The sequence below is a fragment of the Sinocyclocheilus rhinocerous genome, unplaced genomic scaffold (genome assembly GCF_001515625.1).
Source record: "Sinocyclocheilus rhinocerous isolate Xijiao unplaced genomic scaffold, SAMN03320098_v1.1 scaffold767, whole genome shotgun sequence".
NCBI lineage: Eukaryota > Metazoa > Chordata > Actinopteri > Cypriniformes > Cyprinidae > Sinocyclocheilus > Sinocyclocheilus rhinocerous.
In genome coordinates this window covers 311096-337001 of record NW_015633562.1, presented here as the reverse complement: position 1 = coordinate 337001, position 25906 = coordinate 311096, and the positions used below count along the sequence as shown (strand labels likewise).

Sequence of the window (25906 nt, the reverse complement as noted above, 5' to 3'; positions counted from 1 at the left end):
CCTCCTGTGGCCTCGGGAGACAAGCCAAAAGATTCATTGAGACCTATTTAATCTGCATATAAAACTTTAGAAATTAGATATTTGTTTAATTTTTATTGTGTGTTTGACTGTTAAAACAAAAAATATTTGTTGTTTGTCTCAATAAATTGGGTTAATTTAAAAATACAGTGGTTAAATTTAAACTTGTTTTTCTATTGCTCTTTGTTTTATAAAAGGTTATAAAAAATGTCAATAATTATCGATACCGAACGATATGAAACATTATATCGTTGATACATTTTTTTAGCTATATCGCCCAGCCCTAACAGGACACGAGCAGCGCGACAAAATACTATAGAACTCATTATAATCAGTGATGCTGTCTACACTGGATGCGGCGCGACACGACAAATCCCCGACAGAAAACTGCTGCTGCGTTCTATTTATGACGTATTGACACAAATTTCAAATGATTTTCAGCAGTCGCTTTATCGCATCCAGTATAGACAGACTTTAGCTCTTGCTGCGTGGCGCGACAACTGTCGCGTCTGGTGTTGACACGGTGTTACTCACCTATCGAGAAGAAACAAAGCAACCTCGGCGTCCGATCACAGGCCTTCCCGCTCCTTGAGTTCTCTCCAGCGCTGGAAAGCTGATCCGATATTTACACGGGTATCAGCCTCTGCTGCCTCGGTATGAACACATATTGAGTACATGAAAACATCTAATATAATCTCTAGAATCAATAATCTCTAGAACTGCTCTGAAAGTAATTTTATGAGCATTTCACCATTTCGTTTGAGAAAAACTATCGTCATATCACATACAAACAGAAACTTAAAGGTCTTCACAGCAACCCGTCAAAATAAGTTTGGTTTAACTTGAAGAAACTGTGACAGAACATATGAATTAATGTAATGATAGTACTACTACTACTAATAAATTTGTTAAAACATTATTTTTTTTAAGGAATATTTACCAGAAAAAAATATTTACCAGAATTTATTTAGCAGAAAAATATAAATTTTTATAAAATAAATAAATTATAGATGCTTTTGATCATTAAAATTGAATGGAACCATTAAAATGGAATCAAGGAAATTAATGGCAACCACAGAATTTGGAAAAAATAAATAAAATTGAATTTGAGAAAAAAACATATTTCATAGGACCTTAAAAAGTTTTTGTTAAACTTTTAATAAATAGCTGTTCAATTGTGTAAGTTTTATGATTTCAATTAATTAGACATGCTTTTTAATAAATAATAAAACATTTTATTTTTTTTAAAAGAGAATCCAGAAAAATCAAAATGGAAAAAATGGAATTTGGAAAAAATAAATAAAACTGAATTTGGGAAAAAATTTAACGAATTTCATAGGGCCCTACATACAGAGTACATCTATTTGCTGCCATGTACACTACTGTTCAAAAGATTTGTTTTTTGAACTTGCTGAAAAGTCTCTTATGATCAGTAATGTAACCTTTATTTTATCAAATATACGGTAATAAGTAAAAATGTAGTAATGTAATTTTTTTTTTCAATTTCAACTTTCTGTTTTAATACATTTTAAAATGTAATTTATTCCTTTGATGGCAAAGCTGAATTTTCAGCAAGCATCATTCTCCAGTCTTCAGTGTCACATGATCTGTCAGAAATCATTCTGATATGCTGATTTGCTGCTCAAGTGTTGAAAACAGTTGTGCTGCTTAATATTTTTCTGAAAACCATGATGCATACATTTCAGGATTCTTTGATGAATAGTTCAAAAGAGCATTATTTATATGAAATGGGAATCTTTTGTGACATTTCTTTAAAAAAAATCATACTGACAGAACAGTATTTTATGTCAACCATTGACTACCATGTTCTCTTTATATCAGTACCATCATCTGTCACTGGAAAACTCATCAGATGACCACTAGTTAGGACAGCCTTTTAAGGAAATCTGGAATGTAAGGGTTCAAACATGTGTTAACGTACCAAAACTGTTTAAGTTATTTAGGCCCAAGTACAAAGGCTGTGACGTGCTGACAGTTTGAATTATAAACACACTGACCTCCTTCAACTCTCTCTCACCAGATCTGATCCAGTGCACCAATGAGATGAATGTGAACATCCCTCAGCTGGCCGACACGCTGTTCGAGCGCACCACCAACACCAGCTGGGTGGTCGTGTTCAAATCCCTCATCACCACACACCAACTTATGGTCTACGGCAACGAGGTCAGCTTCCCCTCATACACACACACACTCTTGTACACATTCATCACCTTCAGCCTGAGCTCTATAGCCTGATGAAATGCATTCAGACTGAACTCAGGAATAGTTCACCCCAAAATTTTAAAATCTTGTCATTCCAAACTCTCAAAATAGTTTTTTGTACTTAAAAAAAATTACATTAATAATAATAATATAATTTGTTTTATTTATTGTAATTTATTTATTTTTTTGTTTTACATCTTATTGTACATTATTTTTTGAAAATATCCTGGACACTTTTAAACATTTTTTTTATTTTAATTGTTTAATTTGCTTTTTATTTTATTTGCATTCTATTTTACTAATTTTAGTTTAATTTAAGAATATGCTGACCACTCTGTTTTATTTTTTATTTCAATCGATTTTAGTTACGTTTTATTTTACTCAATTAATCCTGGGGGCATTGAGTTTTAAAGTGGCAATTCTCTTAAGTTTTTTTTTTTTTTTTTAAGGTTTACAATTCCAAACTCTCAAAATAGTTTTTTGTACTTAAAAAAAATTACATTAATAATAATAATATAATTTGTTTTATTTATTGTAATTTATTTATTTTTTTGTTTTACATCTTATTGTACATTATTTTTTGAAAATATCCTGGACACTTTTAAACATTTTTTTTATTTTAATTGTTTAATTTGCTTTTTATTTTATTTGCATTCTATTTTACTAATTTTAGTTTAATTTAAGAATATGCTGACCACTCTGTTTTATTTTTTATTTCAATCGATTTTAGTTACGTTTTATTTTACTCAATTAATGGGGGGGGCATTGAGTTTTAAAGTGGCAATACTCTTAAGTTTTTTTTTTTTTTTTTTAAGGTTTACAACCTTATTCACCATTCTTTTTGATTTTACTGAAAAGATTGGCCAAGATTCACCTTTTGTTTTCATGGAAGAAAGTAAGTCAGGTTTGAAATTAAATAAGCATGAGTAAATAACCAAATTTTAAATAAAAACACGAATCCTTTAGCTGTTGGTATTTTCAGCAGTGTTTAATCATGGTTTTGGTTAAGCTAAAACAGTTAAACCCGCACATATGCCACAGTCAATCAATTTTACCCTTGTGGCTTTGACAGTACTGTTTATTTGCATGGTGACTAACTTCAGAATAAATTGAAACCCAAACTCTTTGTTCTTCATGTTGACAGAGATTTGTACAATATCTAGCCTCCAGGAACACATTATTCAACCTCAGTAATTTTTTGGACAAAAGCGGGTTACAAGGTAGGTGCTTTCAGCCCGACACTTCATTAGTCATTCTGTTTTTCCAAACACATCCCAGCTGTCATCCATTTTCATGAGCGTCCAAACCTAAGGCAAATGCAGACATGATGAATATTTGAGGAGCTGACAGAACATGCACTGTGTTTTCACAGTTTTATCATTTTAATGTTAATTATGGTCAGATGTGGTGTTGTAAGGTTTGGGAAGTAGAAGCATTAGGTCCGGTCTCACTCTTTCTGTCTGTCTTCTGTAACCTTCTCCCTGAACTCCCTTTTGGGACCTGTTTGGCAACATGGCCGACTTTCAGCTTAAATAAAGCACTAGTGGGTTTATTTACCCAAGGCTTTTCCCATGTTAACAAGCTGCCTGGCAGCCAGCACTCAAAAGAGGCAGCAGGGGAATCAGCACAGCGAGACTCTAGTTTGGAGAGTCTTTCAAGAAGAACTCTGGGCCCATTTTCTGAAAGTGACTAGAACTTCCTGGCTCAGATTTTCTTCCTGAGGCACCTTGCAGTACTTCAATTTTATCCTACTTTTGCAATATAACCCATATATAATATAGCTGGGCAGTAAAAAATAACTATTTATTTATTTATTTATTTCAGGTTTATTTAACAGTGACAATGCACATCAACCATACATAAATGCACAATGTGCCAGAATTAGCCAGAAGGCTATTTTGCATCTGCAGTCCCTGGACTGATGGTAAAATTGTCACCCTAAAAATATAAAAAATTAATCAATACATAATACTTACATACTCTAAAATACATGTACCATTCACACTAATTCCTAAAAACAAAACATCCGCCTTAAAGTTATACTATACACATAACCAACACATCAATACCAGCTCACTCATACACACAATCCACTGTCAAACAAACTAAACAATATATCAATAATATCACAATATCAATATACAAACAAAAATAATGTAAGCATACAAACAAATAACAGTAACCCTAATCATTCAATCAGTCCTAAACCAAACAACCTCATTTACATAAAAATATCAAACTAGCAAAGCAAAAAAGACAAGACAGCAGCAGAGTTTAAGTTATAAAGTTAATGTTGACAATGCTGACTCTCAATTAACCATTTCCTTAAGTGAAACTTAAAGGAAGCATAAGTATTGGAATTTGTAATATCAGTTGGGATGGAGTTCCACTCACGAGCAGCCCTAACTGAAAACACTGTTTGACTAAATGCACTTTTTCTTAAAGGGACTATGCAATCACCTCTTACTGCACTTCTCGTTAATCTGTAACCAGATGGTGCTACGTTTACAAACTGATTCAATACAGGAGGAGCCAGTCCATGTCTGATTTTATACATAAGACAAAGATCTGTATATATAATCAAATTTTCCCAACTTAAAATATTGTATTTTTTTAAAATATCACAGTGATGATGGTATATGGATTTCTTATCAAAAACTTTCAAGGTTTGTTTATATAAAGAGATAATTGGTTTGAGAGAAGTATTATTTACTTGTGACCAGGTTGTCAAACAATAAGTGATATGTGAGAAGATCATCGAATGCATAAACATCTTCGCAGCCTTAGTTGCCATGCAGCTACGGGCATATCTAAAATTTGTCAAATTGAACTTAATATGATTGCAAACCTTCTTAATGTGCGTTTTAAAAGCAAGATTGCTATCAATATATACACCCAGATATTTAAAATCTGAGACAACTTGTAGTCTCTCCCCATCTATGACTACATCTGACTCCGCACGGCAACTTTTAGTTTTACTGAAAAACATACATACAGTTTTTGACACATTTAGTTGTAAACAATTATGTTTTAACCATTCCGTGATCTTTAACATTTAACTTGTTAGCTGATCAGCAGCTTGAGCTGCACTATTAGCATGTACAAAAACTACTGTATCATCAGCATACATCTGAATGTTAGAATCTAAACAAAACTATCTATCTATCTATCTCTCGCTCTCTCTCTTTATATATATATATATATAAATATAAAATGCCATACAGGGACTTCCATGGAGATTTTTGAGTGACGCATTGAATTATTGAATCACTGTTTTGAAGACAGACAGACAGTTTGAACAAATTGATTCACAGGAATGAATCAAACCCTCGTAGTATTTTTGATTACTAAAGATGAAATTGTGTGACAAAAATCTGTCGTATCTTTTGCCTTTAGTATGCTAGCATTGGAGCATATGACTAGCGTCATAGACCAGTACACTTCACAATGACCTGTCGTACTTGGCAGAGTCAGATAAAGCTGATGGGTTCTAGGCTGCGTCATGCATCGTACTAACCCTGTGGAAACCGGAATGTTTTTTTCTCTCTGAGCATTTAAAATGAGTCACAATCATTGTGCTCAGATTTTAACTAGTACATCAAAGACTCACATTTTTAAATAGTCTAGAATCAGAACACAAGAATAGAAAGACAGCATGTTCTCTTTTGCATGCAGGATATGACATGTCCACCTTCATCCGGAGGTACAGCCGCTACCTGAACGAAAAGGCAGTCTCATACAGACAAGTGGCTTTCGACTTCACGAAAGTAAAAAGAGGGTAAGTCTGTTTTCTAAAGGGATAGTTCACCCAAAAATGAGAACTCTTCATTGAATTGGTTGTCTGTTTTGTTGTCAAAGGGCGGATGGCGTAATGAGAGCTATGAACACCGAGAAGCTCCTAAAGACCATCCCTATCATCCAAAACCAGATGGATGCGCTCCTCGACTTCAACGTGAGTTTATGATGACAACAGCTAGACTTATTTAAGTTCCATATGCACTAATGGCTAGACCTTTCTTCAATGGTCTTTTCCTTTTGTTTTTTCGTAATTGCATTGGTTTTCAGTTCTTGCAGCATAAATCGTCTCAAACCAAATTTAATTTGGCTTATTTTGTGTCGACAGGTAAATGCCAACGAGCTCACAAACGGGGTCATTAATGCTGCATTCATGCTTCTGTTTAAAGACGCCATCCGCCTGTTTGCAGCCTACAATGAAGGGATCATCAACTTGCTTGGTGAGCTGTTATTCTGCTTGATCTTTCGAAACCTAATGTGGGCTGCCCTACATATTGGCTTTTACCATCTCCTCTTATTGGTTCCTGTTGCAGAGACCTTTGAACTTAAAGTATCAACCCACTCATCGACAGTTGTATAGGACTCTGACCTGACTCGTCACTCTCGTTTTATGACAGCTTATTTACTGCCTGAGAGCTGTAACTCATAAAACAAACCCTTCCTGTACATATCAGTAGTCTCAGAATTTATTTTTTGGGCCAAGTAAGGACAGTGTCATGGTTTAGGGCAGTAAAATTGGAAATGCACTGAGCAAATTTCAACTTGAAGTGATGATTAGCTAGAGAGCTTAATTGAACTTGGTTATCCAGACCGTCTGATATTGTCTTATTTAAAGATCAGTTGTTGTTGAAAACTTGGATATCATGATAACTTAAATATCATTATCACAATAATGATAATTTGAAGTAGGACTGCACAAGTTGTCAAAATAAAATGTAATGATTTAAATGTATAAAGCTATTTTTTTTACTGGAAACTATTGAATAAAAAAATTCAAAAATAACAAAATGTTATTGTTTATTTTAGACATAATTTAATATATATATATATATATATATATATAATTATTATTAGATGATTATTCATTATAATATTATACTTCAGTAGACTAGGTTCAAAACATTAACTTTGGAATAAAAATGGACTGAAACAACTGACGTTTCAAAAAGAGATCCGAGTCCACTTTTAAGTTCAACTACAATGTGAATGCAAAGAGATCTGGGTCCTTTTTTACCCCATTCACATTTGCCTCTGCAAAGAGGCTTGAGTTCGGTTCCATTCAGACTTAATTCAAAGCCAAAAAACAAAGCTTTATAGTCAGTGTTGAAGATAATCTTTTTCATTGTGATTTTATTCCTTCTTGCTTTTATCTATGATATCTAAGGAGCAGCAATATGGGATTATCATATCGCAGTTTAAAATGCTACCGCAGTAAATCGCATAAACACATTTCATTACACCAAATACACAAAATTATGTTCTTTTTAGCAGCATCATATGACCCCTTTAAACAATTGCAATATGATATTTTTACTAAATGAAGTGGTTTTGCTTGGAGTGTTTATGTTGGATGGCTCCATTCAGGGGCTTAGCTGCATCTGTTGGCTTTGTTCAGTGGTTACATGTTGGATGAGAGTTTCTGTGAGAGGCCGACATACTAGTGAGAGTTGCTTTGGGTCATGTTGTGGCGACAGATGCCAAGCATAACTCGGCCTGGTGAAGTCGCAGAGTGAAAAGCAAGCCCCCTTAAAATGTGGTGGGAATGCAAAGCTAACTAAAAATCTGACTTCATACCCTTTCCCATCTGCAGAGAAGTACTTCGACATGAAGAAAGCCCAATGTAAAGAAGGCCTGGACATCTATAAGAAATTCCTCACTCGAATGACGAGAATCTCAGAGTTTCTCAAAGTGGCAGAGGTAAGACGGCGTAACCTTCGCTATGGGGCTCCTTGATTATATAATGAGCCAATACGAATGAGACACACATTAACCAGCTCTTTTCTGCTCATTACAGCAAGTGGGAATCGACCGAGGGGACATACCAGACTTATCACAGGTGAGGAAACAAATATATTGGCCTTGGTTTTGAGGAAAAACTTACACTGACTGCTTTCCCTTCCGCCTATCAGCTACTTATTTGTCACTCTGCTCTTATTTTGCAAGACACGGCTTGAGCTCCACAGCCAAACTTAACATGGCTACATTAGATCCAAACAAGTGCAAGTTGTAGAACTCTCTAACCTGCAGTTACCTAGAAATATCAATACTTAACTTGAGTTATAGGAAAAGTCATCAGAGAGTTCTAGAACTGCAACTAATTTGCTTGTGCAGTGCGGCTGCAAACCGCAGGCCTGCAGTGCTCGGCGCATGCGGATATCTCTGCATGACACTGGTGGAGGAAACTATTCTAACTGTCCTTAATGTTTGATTCATACAGCACATAAAGGTGTGATGCTGTGGGCAGCTTACAGGTTTGAGACCGAATCGGGTCTTGGTTTAAGTCTGATTTTATTTTTATTTTCAACAACTAGCTTTTTACTTGTTTGTGTGTTAAGGAGACAGTGTTAACAAGAACATGATTGCTGTAGACCAGAATCATCATAATATTAGATGGTACAGGTTCCCTTCAAAATTCAGAGTTGTGCTCTATTAAAATAGGGTTTTCATTGGATTCTTAAACATTTATATTTATATTTTATATGTATTAAATATATCTTGATCTTTATAAGATAAGATTCTTTATAAGATATATATTAACGTAAAGCAATAGTTTTACACAATTATATGTTACGTTTTATGTTAAGGGTTTGTTTTTATTCTTCTTAACGTTTCTGCAGTTTCTTAAATTCTCTGAAAACACCTCTGTTAAACTACCACCTTTATATTCTGTATCTTTCCTTATCTTTCCGTTTTCAGTTTACAGTTTGTGTAAGTACCTGCATCTCACTCTCTTTTCTCTGTGTTTAGAGTCTTTGGTTTGTATCTTTGCATGCTATCTGTGTTTATGCACAGCAGTGATTCTTCAATTAAGGGGATGTTTTTGTCCGTAGTATGTTTTTAATTTTTGTTTTTTTTGTATATGTAGTATTATATTAAAAAAAGTGATGTTTTAAAAATTGGATTTTCAGTTTGTTCAGAATTTGTAAACAATATATATTTTTTGATAATTAATATAATAGTGACAGTGATTTGTATATTATTGTCATTACCATCATGCCAAATATTTTAGAAAACAAAACAAAGAAGTGGTATTAAAATATTATCTATAATGGAAAGAAAAGTGATGATTAATTTCAAAATCTTTGTGTCCTTACTAAACTTTTTTTATCTATTTATCTTCTTTTAATAATTTTATTTATTTATTTATTTTTCTTTTCTTTTCTTTTCTTTTCATTTTGTTTTTTATTTTTCATTGTTATTTAATAGTTTTTTTTATTTCTGTTTATTTCTGTATTTATTTAACATTTTTAAAAAATGTTTTAAAGTAAGTTGATTTATTTAAAGTCAAGGCTTATTAAACATTTTCTCCAAAATTCGAAAAATAGCAATCTCATTACATCATGTACAACAACAAAAGATAGTATTTCAAAATCCAATGGAAAGTTGCTCATAGTAAAGTCCTTGAGTGTCATACATGTTAAGAAAATAAAATATGTGATAAATAATTTCAGAGAATAATTTTTTTTTTTTTTTTAAGATTTCAAGTAATCAAAAGTGCCCCTAATTTAATCAGTCACTCATATATGTTGCGCGTGTATATTTGTGGACTGTCTGTGTGTGTGTAGTAGCCTGTAAGCTAAAGTAATGTTTCCATCCCTCCAGGCCCCCAGTAGCCTTCTGGATGCCCTTGAGCAGCATTTGGCTTCATTAGAGGGGAAAAAGGTCAAAGACTCCACGGCCGCCAGCAGGTACAGTGATTTTCAAGCAGTTAATTTTGAAGTTTCTAGTATGTGAGGGGGCTGCTTTCCTCATGCTCTGCATTCAGCGAGTGTGTGTGACTTTTGGATGTGCTGAGCATGTGTGGGAGAGAGGTGTTTCAGGGAGTTTTGTGTCAGGCTAAAAGTTCTGTGCAGTTTTTCCAAGTGAAGGGGATTTTGAGCTATGTTCTATGATTTTTATGATGAAAACAGCATTTTTGTTGCCATCTAGAAACCAGCATTTAACTAAATTCACAAGATATTGATATTCTCATATCAAATCATTACTCAGTTATTCTTTCAATGGGACAAAAAAAAAGTTACATTACAGCTGTTTGTATGCAAAAATTATTTTGGATTAATGTGTGTGTATTTCAGTACATTTTCATGCTTCTTTTTTTTGTGACCTGTCATGTTTCTTTAAAGTAATGTAATTCAGTTTTTCTTAGATTTAATATTTTAATCTGCTTGAAGTATTAAATTTTGATCTGAGGACAGGTGGTTTTAGGGGTTGTGAGTGATGTCATTTAATTTTATTATTTTGATGTGACAAATATTTCTAAAATAATCAGTGAACTGTGTTTAAACTAAGTGTAGGAGGAATGTACATGATTTTGATGACTTGCAGTTTGGACAGTCCAGGTTCAAACTGGGTTCCTGTAGCGGAAGCAGTAAAAATGTGCTCTGTGCTCATGCTAGTAGCATTGATGTCCACTAATGCAACCCTAGCGATTTCAACAGTGGCATGTTTTCTGTATTCATGGGTACCGAAGACGTCACTTCTGCTATGCTCACCGCCATTTTGTGTCCAATATGACAACGAACACAGCACATCTAAATGAGATTTAATAAATAATAATATATTAAAATAATAAATTATCTTGTACTACCATTTCCCACACTGAGCTTTGGACTTGATTGTATTTTTAGGACCCTAACATGGGTACAGCAAGTGTAACAGTTAGGTCATAATAATGTAAGGTGCTGATTACTTGTACATTTAAAACTGACATCAGCTCAAAGCACTTTGAGTCAATGATAGTGTAACAAGATAACGTTAGCTAGCTTACTACGCAATCTATATTTAATATTAATTTGCTAACATTAGCACAATTGATAATTAATCGTTCTTTTTGGACAAAGCATCGTTTTATTTGTGAATGTAGCCGCTCGAGGAAGGCTTGAAGAATCCTCTGCGTTGTCTGCGTTTTGTCTTCGGCAAATTGGTTTGGGCGAATGCAAACAACATGATTATTGATCATGAGCCAAACATCCAGCAAGACAAGAAAACATGCAGTCTACTTTAGGGAAGACGTTTTTTACTTCCGGAGTATCTTAAACTTGGATCTCATTATTCAAGCAGCAAAATCAGCCCACACTCTTAAGTTCTCTTTAATTAAAACATGCATTTTCATTCATTCATAGGCTATATGGCTGCAATAATATTTTAGTTAAAATTGTTTTAAAAATGCTTTACTGACTGACGTTTCAGACTTTCGGTTGTTATGCTTTCAAATTTTATGCCATATATATGTATGTAGGCCAAGTAATTTCACAGTATATCCACCTCCTAAATTACTACACCACTTGTGCAGCCAGTAACAATTCACAATGGTACAATTTACTCAGGCCGTGTGTGACATTTTTTTTTTCTTTGTATGACTTTAAAATTCTTTTTAGAATAATTGTACATAAATAGGTTAAGCAAAACAATTGTGATTATTTTTGAGAACCTTTTATACACCTTTTATATATAATTAACTGTAATAAAGTGTCCTTTATTCTGTCCCTTATTCTCCTATAAAGAATCACAATTGTCCCATATTTTCCTTTTCTGAAGTTGGCAACCCTAGCTGCCAGTGGTCCCTTCTGATTGAAGCCAACCATTTATTCCGCCGATCTAACTCCTTTGGGGTCAAATAAAATTGTAGTTTGGAGTTTCTCTGACGGCTGTTATACAGCTAAACAGCACAACATATCCCGAGCATATTGTAACCTTGTTGAGAACCTTCCGGGAGTATTTCGTTGATCTTCCTCTGGTAGTTGTGGCTGCTGTGACCACTGACTGAAACAGGTCGCGCAGCTGTGACTCGGACACAAACATGGCGGTGATAACGCACTGTGACGTCACATGGTCCGAATGGATCAGGTCCTCTGCCTATGGAGATAGAATTGTTGCATAATTCCCAATAAGGAGATTATGACCCACAAATAAATGTAAAGAGATTAACAAAAATTAAACATTGACAAATGAATAGAATGAGATCCACAAATAAATCTGAGAGTTTCACAAACATGAATTAAATTCACAAATAAATAAAATGAGATTTGCAAATAAAGAACGTATTCACAAATATCTTTGTCACAAACACAACTTTGCCTGGCATTCATTTGTGAATCGCGTCCTGTACATTTGTAGATCGCTGCACGCATTTGTGAATCGCTCCCTGTACATTTGTGAATGCATTTCTTTCTTTGCATTTGTGGATCGCTGCGTGCATTTGTGGATTTTGAAACATATCTAGCGTCAAAACGCTGACAATCCATAAATGCATGGACTCCACCCACAGCCTACTCGGGCCACTCAGATAACAGCCACACTTCACTGACTAATCGTTCAAATCGACAAATGCGCACAGCGATCCACAAATGTACAGGACGCGATTTACAAATGAATGCCAGGCAAAGTTGTGTTTGTGGGGAAAAAAAAACAAACATTTTTTTTATATATATATACACGCACACATTTTAACATTTTTTTTAATTTGCAGATCTTATTTTATTTATTTGTGAATTAAAGTCATGTTTGTGAAACTAAGATTTATTTGTGGATCTCATTCTATTTACATTTATCTATCTCTTTACATTTATTTGTGGATCATAATCTATTTATTTGGAATTATGCAACAATTCTATCTCCATATCCCCGTCTTTCTACACAGAGCCAGTGCGCTGTCCAATGCGGTGTCCTCCCTGGCCAACACGGGTATCTCTTTCACCAAGGTTGATGAGAGGGAAAAGCAGGCAGCTCTGGAGGAGGAGCAGGCTCGAATAAAAGCACTTAAGGTATGTAACACCATCTATGAAAGAGTGGAAAGGAGTTTTTTTTGTTTGTTAAAAAGTTCATCATATTGGAGCATACCCAATTAGCAAGGTAATTAGCAAGGTTACACGGTTTGATTCTTCCATCAGGAGCAGCGCCTGAAGGAACTGTCCAAGAAGCCCTCCACGACTGCTGCATCTCCCATTTCCACTGCGACGGGCACCATCAGTTCTGCCCCTGCCATCGACCTGTTCTCCACACCCAGTAGCTTCACTAACAGGTAATAGCTTTTTTATATGTACTGTTCAAAAGTTTGGAGTTTTGTTTTTAAAAGAAATTCATATTCTCATTCATCAAAGACACATTAAAGGGCACCTATTATGCAAAATCCACTTTTACATGGTGTTTAGACATAAAAATGTGTTGGCAGTGTGTGAACACAACCACCCTACAATGATAAAAATCCACCCACTCCTTATTTTTTAATCCCGATTAAACCAAATCAGTCTCTATAGACAAGCCGTTTTGGTTCTCTGAGCAATGTGACATCACATAGTTTAGGCCCCACCCACAGCCGCTGACTGACAGTCCTGCATTACCGTAGTTTCGCCCTCAGCGATTTGTTTGGTTGTATTCTATAATTTTAAAAGCCACACATGTATTACAGAAAACTTTTGTACATACAAATCATGTTATTAAAATGTGTAATATTTATATTTTTATAAAATATATTCATATATTGTAAATGCCATTTAATGCTGATTATAAATGACTGCAAAGTTCAAATGCTGAAAAGCATTTGATCAATCATCAAATATAGCGCAATTAGTTCTGCCCACACAACCAATTGCGCTATATTTGATGATTGATGCCGCAGTCTTTCTGTTCTGATGATACACGGCTGGTAGTGATTATTTCCCCAGTTGGTGCATGAGTGCACATGTGCAGTCGTTTGGCATCTTCAGCTTTTAGTGTTTTATTAGGGCTCTATGCAGGACTACACAATGACAGCAAGTTAAACTCCGCAATTACGTTACAGGCGTATGTGCTTTTAATGATGATGTCATTCAAGGAGTAATGGAGGCATAAGTTATTAATGGTGCTTGCTAAGGCGAGCATCATTATTACTGTTATACTTGCGGTTAGGGGTTTGTTCAAATCAGATTAACCTCTGCTGTCCTGAAACTGTGCGTCTTTGTGTGTTTAAAAAAAAAAAATCAGTATAAAGTCAGGTTCCGGTTCTCTTGTTTACACTGTAAGTGTGTGAATTCCTGCCCGGACAGGATTTGACTGTGAAGAAGGTATTGATTGCATGTGAATTTCCCCTCAACTCCCTAAGTCTCCACTTTAAGCACTTCAAATCAACGTGCCAAGTTTGTCTTTGCCATATAACTGTGAAATGCTTGGTCCTTAGACTGCCGTTTTATGGAAGACATTAATGCAGTTCCTGTGTGTGTCTGTGTTTGTCTTGGTGCGTGTCTGGCTCCAGTACTCCGAAGGTGCCGAACGATCTGTTGGACCTGCAGCCCACGTTCCAGCCCTCCCTGCCTCTCTCCACCGGCCTGCCTTTAGCCAACACATGGGGAGGTGAGCGGTCCACACCACAGGAACTCACAAATCTGCATTAATATGCATCTCAGAGAAATCAAGCTTACATCAACACTGTCTTCTCTGCTGTAATCAAAACTTAAGCAGTGAATGTTCCCTCTTGAATTTTGTCCGCGATGCTATCGCCTAAAGAAAGCATGTTCTTGTTGCACGCGCCGTATTTGTCTGAATAACATCTAATCTGTAAAGTCTGATAAATGAGTCTAATTTTTATCCAAAAGTGCTGATAGGGTGTGTAACATAATATTTAACGTGGCAGAACTGATATCATATTGGTTTCTGATATTAGTCAGGCAGAACCATAAAAAGCCTGCAGCTTTCAGTGTTTATTGGATTATACTGTGTAAAACACGCTCAGCAACCTTCACAGATGTATTATCTTGAAGCTCTTTGGAGATTTATGTATGCTATACACTGTCCAACACCTCTGCTGTCATGTTCTCTGACTTTTAAAGGAATCTAAACATGATAATTCTGTAATAATTTATTAATCCTTATGTCGTTCCAAACCCGTATGAGTTTCATTCTTCCGTGGAACACAAAATGTGAAATTTTGCTACACAAGTAAATGAAAACTGTCATACTGGCTGTCATACTCCAAACTGATCCAAAAACGTCTCGTAAAAGTGATCATTTTGACTTGTGGAATATATTCCAAGTCTTGGAACGGTGAGTAAATGATGACAGAATTGATTTTTGGGTGAACTAATCTTTTAAAATTAATTGAACATGTTCATAGTGAAAATGATAGCCAGGAGAGGTCTACGGAGATGTTTTTGAACTTCACATTATTTTTTTTTTTTTTTTTTATGTCTTTAAATCAGGTTAATGGTTATTGAACCTTTGGCACAGCTAGTATTTATTTATTTTTTTTCAGAGTTGTACAATTAAAGCAATTATTAATAGCGCTGATATATTATATTTTGTGTATACATTTTATTTGCTTTAAAGCTTACTAATAACACTAATACCATTTATTTATTTATTAAATATTTATAAAATATTAAATGTTTATTTATATATTTTAGATCTTAGTACAGCTTCAAAGCTTCATATCAGACTGAAGTTCTACTGATTCAAATGATTCTCTACTGATTCTCATGATTCAAAGAATCATTCCTATCCATTTAGCTTAGACGTGTGATTTGTTACATATTCATTACATCGCGTGTTGGATGTCTCATTCAGTCTAGTAGTTTATTTACATCTGGAAGCGTCTAGAGTCTAGACCAAACAGACTCCACCTCATTTGTCTGTTAGTCTGTGTTTGCATGCTTTCTCTCGCTCTAACCTTTTCCTGTTATTTTGTGTTTCTGTCTTGTCTTTGGCCATGTAGATCCTTTCACGTCTACAGAGGCTGTTGACGACTCCATTCCAAACTTAAATCCTTTCGTTACAAAACCAGTTGTTGATCCTGTCCATCTGCCTGTTGTGTCTTCAGATGCTGTTAGTTTTTTCTCTAGGACACCCAGTCATGAAATGTTTGGTGGTAAACGGCTGTTCTTTTCTCTCATGTAGTGCACTGTTTGCTTTCTTTCGCCTGCTGCGTGCTGATCTGTTTTCCCTCCACTCTTATTTTTGTCCTGAATGCTCCACCGCATCAAGTGTACAAAGACCCGCTGGGCAGTTCCAGCCTGACCTTAATAACCCTTAAAGTATCTGATACGTGTGTCTCAAGTTCATACTGGCTGTGTACTCAAAACCTAGCAAGCTGCCTACCTAGACCGTGTTTTTGCCAGTGTCTAACTCAAAAGCTCAAATGCACTGGTGATGCCCAAAAATGCTGTCTGCATAGGCAACTGAAAATAGAATATTAGCCTACTGAAGAATGCACAGTATAGACTGAATGATGCCTATATTAAAAAATAAATAAATAAAGTTAATTGAAATGAATAAAGCTTTACGTACTAATTATGTAGCATTTGAAAGTGTTTGTTATACAGCATAAACTATTTTATACAGAGTTATTCTGTTTATATACAGTGTCATAAACTATTTTATACAGAATTATTCTATGTTTATATACAGTGTCACTATATATTAATATCTAGTAACATTACAATGTTACCGTGCTTCAAGATTTTGGTCACACTTTAGTTTGGTGATCAATTCTCACTATTAACTACAACTTTTCCCTCAAACTCGTAATTTGCTGCTTATTGATAGTTAGTAAGGTGGTTGTTAAATTTAGGTAGGATTAAGGGATCTAGAATATGGTCATGCAGAATAAGGCATTAATATGTGCTTTATAAGTACTAATAAACAGCCAAAATGCTAGTAATATGCATGCTAATAAACAACTAGTTAATAGTGAGAATTGGTCCCTAAGCTAAACAGATTTTATTACATGTTTTAAGATAAAGTGCATGCATTTTTTAATCTGACCTGCTTTTTGATTATTGGAAATAAAAATAGAAAAAAAAAATTATATAAAAAAAAAAAGGTACCTGTAATTGAAATAAATAAACACACTTTAAATAAATCTAATCGTGAGTCTAGAATAAAATAAAATATTGTGGCAGTTTCATCAAAAATAGTTACTTCCTGTTCTTTTGTCACATTGGAAACACAAAGTCAGGTCGAGCACATTGCATTGTGTGATACAGTGATCCTCGAAATTGTCATACTATGCAATATAAATTGCAGAAATTGTAAAAGAAGTATGGTAGTATGCTATTCTGAACACAGCCTAGGTTTTGAAACACTGTGTGTGTGTTTGTGAATGTGTGCCTTTCTATGGTTGTGTAAAAGCAATAAAGGAAGTCTAGCTTCTGTGAGTTTGTTCTACACTAGGGACTTTATTTATTATGTTCTCAGAGCGAACAATAGCATATTTGAGAGAGTGACAGACAGATGGTTTGTTGCTACTGTAAAGAGTGTTTGTTTTTACAGCTGTATTATGGTTAGTTGGCTTTTATGATCGAGCAATGCTGGTCTAATATGAATACATGTGATCAAGAGTGAGAATGGCTGTTATCAAGTACAAATTAACTGCTTAAAAATGCTTGTACCCTATTTGAGTTTGGTGGTCCTTTTTGCCTACACTGAACCTCAATTAATTGCTTTTTGGTGGTTTTCTGAAGGTCTGTACGATGGTCTCTGGACCACCTTACTCAAAAACTTGCTTGGTTGTGCTTTGCTGCCTTTCTTGGATTTTTCTTTTACCCTTTTTAATTTTTCCCATCCTTAGAGTGTTAAGTTTTAATGTTTTTCCCAAATGTCAATTTAATTTCTTGGTTCTCCAGATAATTACAATCCCTTTATTGATTCAAGCTGTCCCGTTGCATCACCCGTCGAGCCCTCTGCTCGGATGGGCTGCTTCCTCTCAGGTACAGACGTCCCAGTGTGATGTATGTTTTCTGAGCTCGGGAAACATAATGCCGTTACCCCGTGGTTTCCCCTCTGAGTGCTTTTTACCCCAAATTACTCTTAGAACCTTTATTCTTTTACTTAATTAGTTTTCATTCCACCCTTTTGATTTGAATATAGAGTATGAATAAATATCCCTCTGCTTATTATTTTTATTAATTTTGTATCTCTTCACTAATTTTCCCATTTCTGGTTCTCCTGTGCTTTTGTTCTGGGCCTGTCAGACTCGTTCTGCTCTCCAGCTGCCTACCCTAACACTCCTCTCTTCCACTCTGAGCCCTCCGCTGTAGCTGGACTATTCGGAGGTAGGTGCCATCCCTCCGGCTTGTCTCTCTCTCTCTCTTTCTGCATCCTTCAGCTGTGTCTGGTCTTTTCTTTCCTTTCGCAAAGGACTGAACTGAACAGGTTTATCAATTCAGTCAATTCAGACATTCAGCTTCCAGTTCAAGTTTGCAACCTGTGTTTTCAGCTTTTATTGTTATTTATTATTTTTATTTTTTAATTGGGTTGTCAATTTAATAATTTACTTTAGCATAATTAATTATGAAAAAGGCTAACAATCTGTATAATCATATGCAGATTTCAAATATCTAACTATATATATATATTGTTGTCTTTTTACCATGTTCATGTCACCTTCAAGGTATTGCTGTTTTAGTATTTTTATACTCTTATAGTGTATATTCATTTTTTCAGTCTTCATTCTAATTTTACTCAAAGCTTTAGGAATTGTATGTGCTTTTGTCTTTTTAGATTTTGTTTTTTATTTCTGTTAAACTCATTTATTTTTATTTCACTTTTAATGATTTTTAGTACTTCAGCTTTTTCAACTAAACTTTTAGTCGCCAAGGTTCATTTCTAACATTTTTATAGTTTAAGCTTTTCATCTAATGTTTATATTTGATTTATTTCAGCTTTATTTCAATTAACAAAAATTATTTGTAATAGTTTTAGTTAATAACACTCCTTCAAGGAAATATTAATATGCAATATTTAATTGGATTAATCTGTCTGCATATCATGTAACTAGTTTATTTAATGGAAATAAGAAAATAAAGCTCTGTTCACACCAAGAACGATAACTATAAAGATAACGATATTAGCGTCCACACCAACGAACAGTATCGTCTGTTTATTCTAAGCGCACGCTCGTCTGCCGCTTTAAATTCTCGAGCTCGTTACAGCAGGATGGATTCTGATTGGCTGTCAATTTTTTATCGTTCATCAGCTGGAGAAAAATTGTTTTGAAAGTGATTCCAACGATATCGTTTTTCTTTGTCTTTATCGTTATAGTTGTGGTGTGGACTCTGCTATTCTTTAATATTGAGAACGATTTTTAGAACTATATCTTTATCGTTTTCTTTATAGTTATCGTGCTTGGTGTGAACGGGGCTTAAGAATTATATAAATCAATATAACTCTTATTGACCCCTTTTTTTTTTTTTTTTTTTACCTCAAATGGCTAATTCTAGTATATTAGATGAAACTACTGGTATATTGATGAAGAGGAATGAAATGTGGTTTTGTAACGGCAAACATGTTGTGGGAAGTACGAGTCAGTTGCCGTGAGCTAACCCAGTCAAACAGCTGACATTTTTGGAAGTCTATAGACTATAACAGAATCGATCCATTTAAATGAATGGAAGAAAACATTAACCACTGTTTTGAAATTGCTGTTCTCTGGCATTCTTCCAGCACTCAAAAAATTTTAGGTGAACCAGCCTGTGGTGTTTTTTTAGGTCTGACCTTATTTCCATTTACACAGGGTTCTCTGCACCTCCCGCCGCCCAGCCTCCCAGTTCAACAGGCCTTAATGTCGACTTTGACTCCGTGTTCGGCAATAAATCGGCCACCAACAGCACAGACTCTGCTGGTAAGAGAGAAGTTAACCCAGTTGCTGTGACTCACTCACTGCTTTTTTCCACATGTGATGCTTCACATCCATCTCACTTGCTGAAGGTCAATGCAATGGACCATGCTTAAGCTGACAGAGTGGAACTAGCATGTGAAAACGGTTATACAGCCACTTTTCATTCTAGAAGTTTGCTGTGGTATTTTCATAATAAAAGGGATCATAATGTGTTTAAAGACTCGATCTCTTTTGTGTCATGTTTGCAATACTGCATGTTTGGAACTTGCTTTCTAAACACAAATCACACCTCAGGCTTCTCATAAAACAACCTTGAAGCATTCATTTGCTTGAATCTTGGTTTCATTGGGTCTTAGTTTTGATTTAAACCCATGATTGGTTTGAAATCAGTGTCTTATGTTGGAGATTTGGCATAAGTGTTAGCACTCTAAAACATTGAGCCATGGTTGACCCAGTTTTGGATCCAGCTTGCAACACAATTAAATTATGAAATAAACGCTAAATTGAAAATTCACTGTCCTATTACACAGTCTTGGTCTTATGCATGTTATTCCAAAGGAAAACAAATCCACCTCTAAAACAACTTTCTTATTGGTAACATTAAAAAAAATTTTGTTGTTGTTGTTAAAAATATAGAATTTTTTCTTGTAAATATAGTGCATTACAGAAGTTTGACTTGAATTTGTAAGCATTTTTTAAATGTGAGCCCATGTCACGTAAGATAAGACCACCATAATTTGCGCAGTCATGTTTTAAGATGTTCCTCATTTTGTCCTCTTTCTCTCCTCTCACTGTGTGGTTTGATCTATTTGGGCCGCTGGCTTTGCATGGCACTGCATGTCTGGGTGAGTTGACTCGACAAGATTTTACCCACATTCAATCACTTTCAGTCCTGCAACGTTTGCTCCGAGGGCAGCTGCCTCTCGCTCCACCCAACCTAATTGCGCTTTTTCTGTTTGTGTGTGTTGTCTGTGTCTTTCATCCCTCTCCCATTCCCTCTCCTCTGTTTGTTTAAGATGATATTTTAGGTGGCATCCTGAAACCCACAGTGGCCTCTCCCAACCAGGGCCTGACGCCCAGCGCCCAACAGCCAGGCAAACTGGTTTCCGATGACTTGGATTCCTCCCTTGCCAATCTTGTGGGCAGTAAGTGTACTGTTCTTGTTATATCTTACAAACGACCCTCTGTATTAGGGCTGTATGATTAATTATACAAATTTGTAATGAGAAGTGCTTATAAATTGGTTGTTTTAGTAATAGTTCTGTAGTAATTGTATTTAGTATTGTATTTAGCAATAATAATAATATGTTGCTAGTATTAAATACAAAAATATTAAAGAAATATCACTATTGTAATATTTCATTGTAATATACAATGTGTATATATATATATATATATATATAAAATTCAATTTAAAATAATAATGCTATTTTACAGTCATGTTGATATTCACAAAATGTTTGGCCAGATTGTGCATGGCAAACCTTGAACTTTTTTTTTTTTTCCACAATCACAGTCAGACTGTTTTGTTGAAAACATTTTATTTTTCCAAATTGCGCAGCCCTACTCTGTATTTAGGTACTAGTAATCATGAACAGCAACTTTTGTTTTATTTATTGATTTAGGGTCTGAAGTGAATTTAGCATTTCACAATGGCTGGCATATTCCTCACCAGTTTTTTTTTTTTATTCTTCCAGATCTCGGTATTGGAAATGGAACCGCAAATAAGTATGAACATTTGCTGCTCATCTCAGTCCTGATTCATAGTTCTCTTCAAACTCAGCGACTTGATCATAATGGTTTCTTCTGTTTCTCCTCAGTGACATTCACTGGAGTCATCCTGGTGAAAAGAAGTTGACTGGAGGAACCAACTGGCAACCAAAGATGGCTCCGACCACAACATGGAACCCTGCCACCATGGTGAGGACAACAATATGTGCTTTCGCTGACTCAAATGAAACAAGACTTGTGCTAGAAACACCTGTCATAAACCAATAGACAGAAAATAGCTGGAGTTCCTCCACTGATTCTGAAACACGGGCTCTGTTCCAAACCCTAATGAGCTGCCTCGCTGTCTAGATTACCTTCTATGACGGAGTTAGAAGTGACTGAATTGAAAGGATGTACAATACTAAAAACTCAATTTCATGTGACCAAAGTAGCATTCCGATGCTTGGATGATGTGTACAGACACAAATGGCTAGCAAAATGCTTACAGTTGTTTTGTATGTGTACATTTATAAATTGAGAGGATAGTTTACCGTGTTTTACACTCCTGTCTCTGCAAATATTTGTTTAACCTGCTTTATTATCATGTGATGTTGGAACTTTGAGTCACTGATGCATTTAATTTACTTCTTTATCTATGTTTATCATTAACCGTGCTGATATGCCCTCGTAACATCCTACCCTCGCATTTCCACGAAGTTTGACAATTTCTGAGTTGGAGTACAATTTCAAATGGCGTTCTGTTGCACTTTTCCAAATTAGAACTTGATTCCATTATACTTTGAAGTTAGCATGTGGCTAAGCTAACAACTTGATACTTTACACAAATATTAGATGAAATAGTACATTTAATTAGAACTACTTTCTAGCGATGCATTTTAGGACTGAACAATTATCAACATTTCCCTCAATTCTGTTCATTTAAAAAAAAAAAGTTAATTTACTTGCTAATAAAATATAAAAGAGAATTTATTATATTTCAGTTATAAATAAATGTTATATTTATTAATGTGTTATTATTATTATTATTATCAGTGTATAATGGGATTGTCTTATGCTCAAAGTATGTATGTGATGTTCTAGCAATACTTTTCAGGACTCAGTAATTATTTATTACTATAATTATTTCCTTAAATTCTGCCCAACACCTTGATTTTAAATGTATTTATTTACTAATAAAATATTTTTATATCATTATTTAAGTTATTAGTAAATTTGTTTTATTCTTTCACTGGGGTTGTATATATGTGATTCTGCTTTTATTTTGACCAAAATTAGGTATTTTATTAGGCAACATGTTTTTGCTGCCTGCTGTCCTAAAAATGTTGCCTACTGTAGGTAGGCAGCACACTAGCATTTGGAACAGAGCTGTAATCAACTCTCAAAAACAGCTGGAATGTATTCTGTCTTGTCTATGTTTACAATGTGTTTGTGTGAGCTCACAATGTGAGATGTTATTGTGTTGTATGCCCTCTAATTGGGTTTGTTGCGTTGTGTAACCATTCTCGTGCGACGGGATAAACAGAATGGCATGCTTTTCCCACAATACGTAAGTCAAAACGCTGAGTTGAACCATTCTCTGAAACGCATGAGATTATTAACCCCACCGCCTTTGCTTTGGTCACAATTTATGACCTGTGTGTGTTTGAGTGACCCAAGTTGCGCTGAAACCCATGAGCTGATCTAACCAGATGTTATCTCGGCATGGCTGACAGCTCTGTTCCTCCTCTACCCTTTCCTCTCATCGGTTTCATTTGTTTATCGCCATCAGCAAACAACTGTAGTCATTTTGGCGTGAATCAATGGGCTAGTGTTTCCAGCGGAGGGTTTACCGGACAATGGGCAATGTCCAATAAAGTAGGTAATCAAACAGTTACGTGCCTTGGTAAACATTCTGATGGAAACACTTCCACCGGAGAGTTCTTTCTTTCTTAAACAGGATATGCTGAGCTGGATTGATCAGTACATCAGCATGATTTAGTCATATTTACTCCTGCAGAGTTGTTTGTGCTTGTCAAACGTTTCTGGAGGTGCTGTTCCACCTAAGACTGCCGTACGACTGAGCTGTTTGCTTACTCTGGCTAGAAGTTTGCGAAAGTATCTTAATGAGATTCCTCAAAGTCTGCAAACACGTTTATCTTTCATCATCTTGAGATTCATTGCCGTATGTTCTGATTTAGTGTTGTGTACTCAGGAAAAAAACACACGGTTGAGTTTTATATTTCTAAAGGATCAATATTAGGCTGTAAATGGAATTATCTTTTATAAAATGGATAATTATGGCTCCACGTTCAACTGTTCAGAGCATTTGAAAAATTGTATTATGTTAAAATGTTTTGTATTGATCAAAAGTTTGAGGATTAGTACGATTTTTAAAAATGTTTTTGAAATAAGCCTCTTATGCTCACCAAGGCTGCATAATTTGTCAAAATAGCAAAACCAGTAATATTGTGTCACATGATCCTTCAAGTCAAGTCACCTTTATTTATATAGCGCTTTATACAATACAGATTGTGTCAAAGCAGCTTTACAGTGGTAAAATAAAAATATTTTTAAGGAAGTCGATTGTTTTTGTTTTGTGCATTTATTAAAAAAATTAAATGTTGTATTAATTTTATCCACCACAGATATGTACACCAGCGTGTTAAGGGGTGTTGTGACATCAAAACAATCTCTTCCGCAGTTTTCAAACTCTTAGTTAATGGGTAAATGACCTCAGTTCGTGTTCTATGAAGATGTGTTTATTTTACAATTTATTGGTCATTAGGTCACCATCACTCTGCTGAATTTAGGAGGCCGTTCAGAGTCTGTCACACATTTCAATGGTGCACGAGTGGAAATAAAAGTGTGTCTGTGGCTACTGAAGACCTTACTGAGAATCTCACAGCTCCTGCACAAAGAGCTTCTCTCTTCCACCAGAGCCCTGCACCTGCAACTAATCACTCTGCCTTCAAAGAGGACACAAACACTCTCGCTCTCTTCCTCTTTATCTCCATGCCTATAATCCGGTTGGAGTGTGTAAAGACATTTCTAATGTTTCCCAGATGTGAGCAGCTGTCCATGAAGAGAAAAGGCTAAAAGACTCAAGTATCTTTTGCGAATTAATTTTTAAAAAGTGTTCCGTTAGTCCACTTGCACAAAGTTGCCTTTGTTCACTGAGCACTGTGTGTCTGGGGCAGTTGTGATCTCATGGCTGCTCGAGTGGAAATTTCTCACTTAAGGTGTTCAGAAGAATCGTTCTTTCATGCTAAAAAAAAAAAAAAAAGCTGATGATGTTTTACCTGTGGTATTTCTGCACTAACGCCGAACATGTCCTCCTAGGCTACTTCTGTCATGGCCTTCCCTGCCACAACGCCCACAGGAATGATGGGATACGCAATGGTGAGTGCAAACTGGGGATTTGTGCATCACTCACTCCATCAGTGTCAGAAGTATTAGCTTTTCATCTCCTGTATATTCAGAGGCTGCAGTGATGCTGTAAGTCAGTCCCCACCGGAGGAGTAGTGTGGGTGTGCGGAACACAGTGAAAGGCTCTCTAGAGTCTGAAGCACCTCTTTATTGAGTTTAGGGCAACATTACAGAGACTTTTTTTTTTCCTCTGTGTATTTTATTCATCACATGAACAGGGATGGCTACATTGCTTTCTCCTCCATGAACCCTTAGCTTTAAGAAAAAAAGATCTGGGCATGTGTGTTGCATGTTCTTGAAACACTTCTCTTTTTTTTTTTTTCTGGTGTAAGACTGGATAGTCTAGTGTGTGCTGGATTGTTTATTTATTAAACATGAGAGAGGACATAAGATGTGATGTAGCTCCTTGTTTTATTCATAATAATTATATATTTTAAGTTTTATTTATTATTATTATTATTTAAATTATATATTTTTTGTATTTATTACACATGAAAGAGGACCCATGTTGTACATTCTAATGTAGTACCTTATAATTTAATTCATAATGATATATTTAAGTTTATAATAATGTGTATTTATTATTATGTCATATAATTTATTATATTTTAAATTATAATTGTATTTGCTTGTTTGCTTATTTATTAAACATAGAGGACGCATTTTAAAAACCTGATTTAGCACCTGATTGTATTTTAATTATATTATTTAGTGTTGTTATTATTATTATTGGTAATAAATAAAAATATATTATAATTAAAAACTATAATTTTATATTTTTTATAAATTATTTTATTATTTAGTGTTGTTATTATTATTATTGGTAATAAATAAAAATATATTATAATTAAAAACTAATTTTATATTTTTTATATAAATTATTTTATTATTTTTTTTTTTTTTTTTTAATTGAATTTAATTTGAACT

At 34.9% G+C, this 25906-nt stretch overlaps 1 protein-coding gene across 17 annotated transcripts in view; it reads left to right on the top strand.

Annotated features, from left to right (window-relative positions):
- Positions 1–25906, top strand: part of LOC107744613 (phosphatidylinositol-binding clathrin assembly protein-like) — a 50598-nt gene that overhangs the window by 21245 nt on the left and 3447 nt on the right. For 3 of the 17 annotated variants that reach the window (XM_016558378.1, XM_016558385.1, XM_016558379.1), the window contains 20 exons: positions 2060–2202; positions 3386–3461; positions 5917–6019; positions 6100–6193; positions 6365–6476; positions 7847–7953; positions 8051–8092; positions 8953–8964; positions 9859–9944; positions 12896–13019; positions 13146–13276; positions 14486–14583; positions 15941–16093; positions 17850–17933; positions 18198–18278; positions 19739–19846; positions 20860–20988; positions 21541–21571; positions 21664–21763; positions 24893–24952. In XM_016558378.1, the coding sequence (XP_016413864.1) occupies positions 2060–2202; positions 3386–3461; positions 5917–6019; positions 6100–6193; positions 6365–6476; positions 7847–7953; positions 8051–8092; positions 8953–8964; positions 9859–9944; positions 12896–13019; positions 13146–13276; positions 14486–14583; positions 15941–16093; positions 17850–17933; positions 18198–18278; positions 19739–19846; positions 20860–20988; positions 21541–21571; positions 21664–21763; positions 24893–24952 (1874 nt within the window). The remainder of the gene's footprint in view (positions 1–2059; positions 2203–3385; positions 3462–5916; positions 6020–6099; positions 6194–6364; positions 6477–7846; positions 7954–8050; positions 8093–8952; positions 8965–9858; positions 9945–12895; positions 13020–13145; positions 13277–14485; positions 14584–15940; positions 16094–17849; positions 17934–18197; positions 18279–19738; positions 19847–20859; positions 20989–21540; positions 21572–21663; positions 21764–24892; positions 24953–25906) is intronic. The other 14 variants (XM_016558380.1, XM_016558384.1, XM_016558383.1 and 11 more) reach the window with 14 other exon arrangements.